General features: G+C 36.8%; 1 protein-coding gene across 1 annotated transcript; it reads right to left on the bottom strand.

The window, feature by feature from the left end:
- Positions 1–9,124: 9,124 nt before the first annotated feature.
- Positions 9,125–10,136, bottom strand: LOC113882075 (olfactory receptor 10C1-like). The gene has a single exon (XM_027525240.1). The coding sequence runs from the start codon at positions 10,134–10,136 to the stop codon at positions 9,186–9,188; it is 951 nt and encodes a 316-aa protein (XP_027381041.1). The 3' UTR covers positions 9,125–9,185.
- Positions 10,137–10,396: the final 260 nt, after the last annotated feature.

The raw sequence follows: 10,396 nt of genomic DNA, 5'->3' as shown, positions 1-10,396 counted from the left end.
CCCAACTTTTCTGAAACTGAATTTCCTGCTCTGTATAATAAAGATGACAATAACTACATCCTTAGGATGTAGTTGTTGTTGTTCAGTCACTCAGTCATGTCTGACTCCTTACAACCCTATGGACTGTAGCCCACCAGGCTCTTCTGATCATGGGATTCTCCAGGCAAGAAGACGGGAGTGGGTTGCCATGCCCTCCTCCAGGGGATCTTCCCAATCCAGAGATCAAACCCAGGTCTCCTGCATTGTAGGCAGATTCTTTATCGCTGAGCCACTGGTAGGATTAAATGCCAAGAAGTGACTGTTTCAGATACTCCAAAGTAATGATTTTCATACTTTTTTTTGCATAAATATTAGCTGAAGAAGCAATTAAAGTTTATTGGTTTCTATATGCAGGTGTCTGATAGAGTAGATGTGGCTTGAAGCCTAGGAATCAGATGGTTGTTTTATGAAAACACTATGCTATTAATACAAGCCAGTACTGAAATATTAAGAAGAATAAAAATATTGAGGTAACAATAGCAAAAGAAGGAGTCAGACAAAACCTAGTACTGTAAGACTTATCAACAGAGCCTTTCCAGATTCAAGTATATTTTTATAGCTGAATAATTGTATCATCCCCATGGGGACTATGAAGGCTGGTTTTATTAAAATCCATCTTTGTAATTTAGAATTGAGCAAGAAATGTAAACAATTTCATGTCAGTTTCCTGAAGTGTAAACTGAGAGAATTTAGCTATGACATATGTTTTCTCATACTCAAAAATTTGTTTGGGCATGTAAATTTTCTTGCATAATTACTTCATTCAAACTGGGCATTTGACTTTTTATTTTCAATTTTAATTATCTGTCTTATAAGAATTTTTCTTTATCAAGTGAGCTTATCATGTTTTTATGAGACTTTGGACAGTTATCAGTGATTTACTTAATTGTATTTAGCTACAAATGCAACCTTTATGTCCAGGAAACTGGATCAGGAGAAAATTCTCTATTATAATTTAGCATCAGAGACTTATTCATAACTATAAATTATTTTACATCCTGAGGCTACATTCTTTAAACTTTTTTTTTTAAGGTAAGAGGCATAGTGTAACAACAAAAATCAGCTAGCTGAGTAAAGCAATACTTTGAGAAAGTTAATAATGTAATGAGATTTTTAAATACTTTTCCTTTAGTTTCATGAAGTGTGTTTCATGAAGTCTGTAATCTGTCAAGTGAGAGATATTCAGATGGGAAGTTAGAGTCATGTATCCTGGTGACAAAATTCTGAGTTACCCTGACAGTTAATTATTGGTTTAGGGACAACAGACTACATTTATAGGGTTGCAAAGCAGTTTTCACATTCTCTATTTCATTAAATCCTCAAAGCCTTCCTGTGAGGTGTCACATGAAGCTACTCAGGGTTAAGATGTCATTATGACTCTTTTATTCCACACTATCCCTAGGTCAGATGTGTATAATACAAAAATAAAATAATAGTTTCAAGTAATACTTAATGAGCCCTGTGTGCCAGACTCTACAGGAAGCATTTTATACCTATTAAATCATCCAGTAACTATTCCCAAGTCCTCTGACAAAGGAAACTTTAGTACCCATATTTCAAGATATTATTAATCATTCATCACTAATGTCTACTAATGACTAGGGAGGTTCTAAAGATCAAAAAGTTGAGAATTCCTTCAATGAGGTAGACAGATTATAGACTATAGATTCAGGATTTCAAGTTTCCAAGATGTACAATTAAGCTCTGGGATTGTATCAGTTCAGTTCAGTTCAGTCACTCAGTCATGTCCTACTCTTTGTGACCCCATGAACTGCAGCACGCCAGGCCTCCCTGTCCATCACCAACTCCCGGAGTTCACTCAAACTCACGTCCACTGAGTCGGTGATGCCATCCAGCCATCTCATCCTCTGTCGTCCCCTTCTCCTCCTGCCCCCAATCCCTCCCAGCATCAGAGTCTTTTCCAATGCATCAACTCTTGGCATGAGGTGGCCAAAGTACTGGAGTTTCAGCTTCAGCATCATTCCTTCCAAAGAACACTCAGGACCGACCTCCTTTAGAATGGACTGGTTGGATCTCCTTGCAGTCCAAGGGACTCTCAAGAGTCTTCTCCAACACTACAGTTCAAAAGCATCAATTCTTCGGCACTCAGCTTTCTTCACAGTCCAACTCTCACATCCATACATGACCACGGGAAAAACCATAGCCTTGACTAGACGGACCTTTGTTGGCAAAGTCATGTCTCTGCTTTTGAATATGCTATCTAGGTTGTATACTAGATCTCTAATCTTTTCCATGCCATTCTCATATTTCATTACTGTTAACTCTTGGATTCCATGACTTTTTAATCCTACTTTTTGATCTACTTCCAGTGAATTTTCATCACTATTTAACTATATAGGGATCTATTTATCCATGAATGTTTAAAGTCACTTTAATAAAGCATCAGACTATTTCTTTTGATTTTTCCTTTGTATCTCCACTAACATTTTCATCCTAGTATATCTTTTTGTACATAATTTTCACACAGAATATTTTATTATATTTACAGTGATTATTAAGTTATGTGTAGGAAAATACTAGAGAAGAAAGAAAAGTTCTTAATCTGACTTTAAAACATCTGGATGAAACTTGTGGACATTAAATTCATCAAATTTTGACTATGTATTAAAAATATTCACTTGCTTGAATAAAAACTTCACATTTCACTCAGGTGTTTAGTATCTGTCAGCTATACAGATACTAAATGTTTAATGTTTATTAAAATTTACATGCATTTAAGTTTGGTTTCGGAGAAGGCAATGGCAACCCACTCCAGTACTCTTGCCTGGAAAATCCCATGGATGCAGGGGCCTGGTGGGCTGCAGTCCATGGGGTTGCTAGGAGTCGGACACGACTGAGCGACTTCACTTTATTTTTTCACTTTCATGCATTGGAGAAGGAGATGGCAAACCACTCCAGTGTTCTTGCCTGGAGAATCCCAGGGACAGGGGAGCCTGGTGGGCTGCCATCTATGGGGTCGCACAGAGTTGGACACGACTGAAGCGACTTAGCAGCAGCAGCAGCAGCAGCAGCAGCAGCAGCAAGTTTGGTTTAAGTGAGAGAATGATAAAGACTGATTACGAAGAGAAATCTAGTTGTTCTCTATAGGCACCAAACTAGTTATTCGCAAAATTTAGAGACATCTCCCAGAAATGAAATGCTGTTTTCCCTATATATGTTAGGTACTGTGATGTACACAGATTACAATGCTCCTTAAGAATGCATAGTTAAAAAAAATGTGTCTTTTTACTTACCTTATTTAGATAAGTATCACAATAAAAAAGGATTTAGGAAGGAACACACTTGAATTTTTCAAATTTTCAAAGAGAGAAAATATAGTATGCAGTTGACTATTTAAGAATTAGCTTTAGAAGTCTGAGTTTACAATTTGATACAATGCTGCCAGAAAGAAAAAAGCCAAGATTAGGAAGACAATATGGATAATATCAAGAATGCTTTGTGAGTGTGTAATTTTATTATATTTCTAAGACTCTTGAGCATTGTTTTTAAACAGTCCATTTATGCTTATCCCAGATGAGTTAGCAGAGAAATTTCCTTGGGACGGGGTTCTCTATGGAAATGCTTATTGTGTATAATTAGTTACCTACTGAATTGAGGTTGGTAGCAAATCTCTTCTATTGTTAGGCTTGTTCTATTTTATTTTTTGTCATAGGTTTTATTTTTAAATGAATTTTTATTGGAGTATAGTTGATTTACAATGTTGTGTTAGTTTCTGCTGTACAGCAAGGTGAATCAGTTATAATATACATATATCTGTTCTTTTTTAGATTCTTTTCCAATATTGCAGAGCAGCATTCTGTATGTTATCCAGTAGGTCCTTCAGATCAGATCAGTCGCTCAGTCGTGTCCGACTCTTTGTGACCCCATGAATTGCAGCATGCCAGGCCTCCCTGTCCATCACCAACTCCCGGAGTTCACTCAGACTCACGTCCATCGAGTCAGTGATGCCATCCAGCCATCTCATCCTCTGTCGTCCCCTTCTCCTCTTGCCCCCAATCCCTCCCAGCATCAGAGTCTTTTCCAATGAGTCAACTCTTCACATGAGGTGGCCAAAGTACTGGACTTTCAGCTTTAGCATCATTCCTTCCAAAGAAATCCCAGGGCTGATCTCCTTTAGAATGGACTGGTTGGATCTCCTTGCAGTCCAAGGGAGTCTCAAGAGTCCAACACCACAGTTCAAAAGCATCAATTAGTTATCTATATAGTAGTGTGTGTGTGTTCATCCCAAGCTCTTAATTTATCCTTCCCTCCCTCCTCTCCCCTTTGGTAACCATAAGTTTGTTTTCTACATCTGTGAGTCTGTCTGTACTTTGTAAATAAGTTCATTTATATCTTTAAAAAAAAATTCCCCCATGTAAGTGGTATCATATAATACTTGTCTTTCTCTGTCTGAATTATGTCATTTTTTAATGAGCTATACAATGCCTTTTTATTCTCCTGATTGTTCAGCAGGTAACTATTGACACAGACACATAGGAACAACTTTCTAAAGGGTACATTAATTTTCTAAGACAGTGCAACTTAGATTTATAAGAAGGATAAAACACTTTCCTGACATCCTCTATAGTTTACAGAACTCTTCTTTCACAATGGAATTATTATTTCATATTTTAATGTGAAACATTTCATGTTACTTTCCTTAATCCTGACTTATGTCATTTAAGATGGTAATTTCCAGGTCCATCTATGTTACTGAAAATGACATTTCTTTCTTTTTAATGGCTGAGTAATATTCTACTGTATATATGTACCATATCTTCTTTAGCCATTTATGTGTCAATTGACATTTAGATTGCTTCCATGTCTTGGCTATTGTCAACAGCATTGCAATGAATATTGGGGTGCATGTGTCCCTTCAAACCATGGTTTTCTCTGGATACATGTCGAGTAGTGCGATTGCTGGATTTTTAGTTTTTTAAGGAATCTGCATTCTGTTCTTAGTGTCTGTACCAATTTACATTCCCAGCAACAGTGTAAGATAGTTTCCTTTTCTCCACACTCTCTCCAGCATTTAATGTGTATAGGCTTTTTGATGATAGCCATTCTGACTCATGTGAGGTAATAATAGCTCATTGTAGTTTTGATTTGCATTCCTCTAAAACAGCGATGCTGAGCATCTGTTCTTGTGCCTCTTGGCCATTTGTATGTCTTCTTTGGAGAAATGTCTGTTTAGGCCTTCTGCCCAGTTTTTTGATTGGGTTGTTTGTTGTTTTGATATTGAGCCATATATATGAGCTGTTTGCAAATTTTGGAGATTAATCCCTTGTTGGTCACACGTTTCCATGTCATGATTTTTTAAAGTTGAAGCATGATAGACATACAACATTACATTATTTTCAGGTATACAACATAATGACTCGACCCCTGTATCAGGAAGAACAAAGGAGGAGGACATGGCAACCCACTCCAGTATTCTTGCCTGAAGAATCCCATGGAGAGAGAAGCCTGGTGGGCTACAGTTCATAGGGTTGCAAAGAGTCAGACATTACTGAAGTGACTTAACATGCATATAGTGGGAAAGGATCACAGTAAATTTGGTTACCATTGTTCATTATATAAAGTCACAAATTTTTTTCTTCTGATGGAAGCTTTTTTTTTTTTTTTAAGATTTATTTATTTATTTATTTTATTTTCTGGTTGTGGTGGGTCTTTGTTGCTATGCATAGGCTTTCTCTAGTTACAGTGAGCAGGTGCTATTCTAGTTGTGATGTGCAGGCTTCTCATTGTGGTGGCTTCTTCTATATCAGAGCACAGGCTCTAGGTGCACTGGCTCAATAGTTGTGGTGCACAGGCTTAGTTGCTCCATGGCATGTGGACTCTTCCTAGACCAGGGATTGGAACTGTGTCCCTTGTATTGCAAGGTGGATTCTTAACCACTGGACCACCAGGGAAGCCCGGAAGCTTTTAGGTTTTATTCACTTAGCAACTTCCAGTTTCTCCATGCAATGTTATTGATTATAGTCCATATGCCACACATTTTATTCCTGTGGCATAATTTATTTTATATCTGGAAATTTGTTACTTCTTGATCTCCTTTATGCATTTTACCCACTGCTAATGCTCCTCCCCTCTGGCAATCACGAATATGTTCTCTGTATTTATGAGCTTTGCTTTGTTCATTTGTTTTATTTTGATTCCTCACATAAGTGAAATCATATGGTATTTGTCTTTCTCTGTGTGACTTATTTCCTTAGCATAATACTATCAAGGTCCATCCATTTGCTGCAAATGGCAAGATGTCATAATTCTTTTATGGCTGGGTAGAATTGCATTGTATATAAATACCATATCTTTATCTATTTATCTATCAAAGGACACAAGTTGTTTCTGTATCTTGGCTATTGTAAATAATGCTGCAATGAACATATGGGTGCATATATCTTTTTGAATTAGTGTTTTCATTTTCTCCAGATAAATACTAGTATTTTGAATTGCTGGATCATATGATAGTTCTGCTGTTAATTTTTTGAGATACTTCTATACAATTTTCTATAGTATCTGTATTGGTTTTCATTCCCATAGATAGTGTTTCCTTTACTCTACTTTCTTGCTAAAACTTGTTATTTCTTGTTCTTTTGAAAATAGCCTCTCTGACAGATGTGAAGTGATACTGTTGTTTTGATTTGCAGTTCTCTAATTATTAGTGGAGGGCTTCCCAGGTGGCTTAGTGGTAAGAAGTCCACCTACCAAGCAGGGGATGAGGGTTCGATCCCTGGGTCAGGAAGATTCCCCTGGGGAAGGACATGACAACCCCTCCAGTATTCTTGCTTGGGAAAGCCTATGGACAGGTGAGCCTGGCAGGCTACAGCCATGGGATCACAGAGTCGGACATGACCTAATGACCAAACAGCAGCAGCAGAAACAGTAATTAATGATTAAACCAATTGAATGTCTTCTCATGTGTCTGTTGGCCATTTGAATGTCTTCTTCAGAAGAATGTCTATTTAGAACTACCTATTTTTCAGTTGGATTGTTTGATTTTTTGTTATTGAGTTGCTTGTGTTCTTTGTATATTTTGGATATTATTTGGATAAACCTTTGGGTATATGATTTACAAATATCTTTTCCCATTCTGTAGTTGCCTTTTATTTTGTTTGTGATTTCCTTCACTGTGCAGAAACTTTTAAATCTGATGTAATCTCATTGGTTTATTTTTGCTTTTGTTGCTATTGCCTTTGGAGTCGATCCAAAAATTATTGTCAAGAGTCATGTCAAAGACCTTACTGCCTGTGTTCTCTTCTAGGAGTTTTATGGTTTCTGGTCTTACATTTAGGACTTTAATCCACTATAAGTTTAATTCTGCATGTAGTGTGATTAGATGTTAATAGTCTGATTCTTTTACATTGTAAGTTGTCAAGTTTTTAATCTTTTCAAACTTATAAAACTTAACAAAATGTTAATGCCTTATAGATTCCTATTAACTTGCTTTAATGCTTAATAACTCATTAATTTTTCTAGATTAATAAACATACTTTTAAATTTATACAGATTGCTATTAACTTGCTTTAATGCTTAATAACTCATTTTTTCTATATTAATAAGCACACTTCTAAGTAATAATCTCTAATGCCTACATATAATTCCTGACTATTTCTGTAGCACAATTGTTAAGTGGCTATTTTTGCATGTTCAGATTATTTCCATTCTTGATTACTGTACACACATGTAAATAATAACCACAAAGTATTATGTTTCGGTCAACAATGAATTGGATAGTTTTTGGTAAAATGCGTATATCTGGTAAACATATCTTTGTCATTAGTGAGCATCACTACTATACCCTGACTGTAGAATTTTCACGTCTTTCTTCCCCTCAGCTTTTAAGAGATAAAACTGACCAATAAAATTGTATATAAAGTATATAATATGATTTGATATATGTGTCCTTTGTGAAATGATTACTACAATCAAGTTAAGAAACATATTCCATCACCTCAAATAGTTATCATTTGTGTATGTGTATGGTAAGAATACTTAAGAACTACAGTACTCTCAGCAAATATCAAGTACACAATACAGTATTATTAACTATAGTCACCATACCATACATCAGTCCCCCAGAACCTATTCTTCTGATACTGTAAGTTAAGTCATAGTAGCAGCACAGTTCTCCACTTTTTGTCATATTATAGCTACTGTTTGAGTAGTTATTTATCCCTCATAGATCATAGCACCTCCCTGAGGACAAGATGTTCAAATCCAAGGAAACGCATCTAATACATGCCTTGAGCTACTAGATCGTGTCGTAATCATGTTCATTTCTCTTAAGAGCAAGTTTTTGGATGATTTCCAAGTATACTCAGCTATGAATCATTTGTACATATGTAAATTTTATAAATTGAATAAAAATCTATAATTTTTATATTAAATATTGTATTAAATACAGTTATTTATATTAATTATTTTTAGTACACCTTTCATCTTCCATCCTTGGATTTAAATGTGATTTCTCTTTATTTCTAAAAACGTTTTGACCATGAGGGCTCTCCATAAAAATTTCCCATATTTTTCTTTTAATATTCTGCAACAAATACCTCTGACTTTAAGAGTTTACTTCTGATGTCTACATATTTTTATAGCACACACAACTCAAAAATTTAACTCTATAGAATGTACCAACAATTAAGGCAAAAGAATTATAAAACATTTTTATGGAAGTAAGTAATACATGTCACAGAGTTACTAGGGAATTCAGAGTTTTATGGGACAGACCCTAGTGACAAGAGCAGAAGTCAGATGGGCCCTCAGGGGCTATACAATGCCTAAGAGTATAGAGTGAGAATTTGCCAAGCTTCTGAGATATAATCTGGCAATCTATACTCTAAACCTATACTTTTAACCTGAAATATTTTGGAAAACCTGTGTAATGTTGGACTCGCCTATTAAATTCTTTAATAGCCAACTTCTTTCCAGAATTTGGCAGTCAGAACTTTAGCTATGGGAAGAGAGCTGTCTCCGGAATTACAAGAATTGTTACAATCACTGTTATTAAAGAATGTTCTTGCAAAATAGTTTGACAAGTACAATATTTTTTCCTCCCTCCTTCCTTTCGTCTTTCCTCTTAGGTTGAGTATGCATCTTTTGCAAAGAGGAATTTGTATGTTCCTCTGCTATCTACCCAGGAATCAAAACTTTTTCTTGCCCAGAGTTCTCCGAAGAGCTGTCTTGACTTCCTTGTTCCGTAAGCTGTAGATGATAGGGTTGAGCATGGATGTCACCACAGTATAGAAGAGGGCCAGGAGTTTATCCACCCCTGGTGAATGGCTAGCCTTGGGCCTCAAGTAGGTGACAGATCCTGAGCCATAGAAGAGCGTTACTACCAGTAGGTGGGAAGAACATGTGGAAAGAGCTTTTTGACGGCCTTCAGGGGAGGGCATGACCAATACAGCAGCTAGAATTCTGCCATAAGAAGCAATGATTAATAAAAATGGGCTGGAAATGCAAAGAGTGGCCACAACAAAGACTGCAGCCTCATTATGGGATGTATCCCCACAGGCTAGTGCCAGAATAGGGGGGAGGTCACAGAAGAAGTGGTCTATTTCACAGGGGCCACAGAAGTCCAAAGAAAAAATATAGTTGGTTTGGCCCAAGCCTACTATGCAACCCACTCCCCAAGAAATCATTGCTAAATGGACGCACACTCCACGACTCATTCGTGTTGCATAGTGAAGTGGGGAGCATATGGCCATATAGCGATCAAAAGCCATGGCTGCCAAAAGACAGCACTCACTTATAGCAAATAATGTAAAGAAAAACATCTGTGTAGCACAGCCCTCCCGAGAGATTCCTCGGGCCTCACTCACAAGGCTCTGCAGCATCTTGGGTATGACAGAGCAAGTGTATCCAATCTCCAAGAGAGACAAGTTGGCCAGGAAGAAGTACATGGGGGTATGGAGGGCTGGATTGGTCCAGATGGCAAGAGCTATGAGAACATTGCCTGTCAGTGATGCTAAGAACATAAGTAGGATGAGGGTAAATAAAAGGAAGCACTGTTCAGTGACGTCAGAGAATTTGGCAAATGCAAAGTGTTTCACAGACATGCTGTTGTCTTGCCACAAGGAACAATTGAGGTTCATGACCTGAAGAAAAGAAAAGCAAAGTCATCAGGAAGATTCTTTCAGATAGAAATATAAATCTTTATATTACTCTTAATAAGCTCCAGTGAGCCAAAGAGATAAATTTCTTACCTATAATTTAAAGTTTTAAAGTTTGGAAGTTATACTCATCCTGAAACCAGTACTATTCTATGTAACCATCCCAATTGATTTGTCCACAGTGTATCTAGTCAGCAGGCATAAAATGGGGGAAAAAAGTCAGCACAAATCTCTTTCATTCC

The sequence above is a fragment of the Bos indicus x Bos taurus genome, chromosome 23 (genome assembly GCF_003369695.1).
Source record: "Bos indicus x Bos taurus breed Angus x Brahman F1 hybrid chromosome 23, Bos_hybrid_MaternalHap_v2.0, whole genome shotgun sequence".
NCBI classification, from domain to species: Eukaryota; Metazoa; Chordata; class Mammalia; order Artiodactyla; family Bovidae; genus Bos; species Bos indicus x Bos taurus.
The sequence above is the reverse complement of the archived record's forward strand: the minus strand, read 5'-3'. Positions and strand labels throughout refer to the sequence as shown.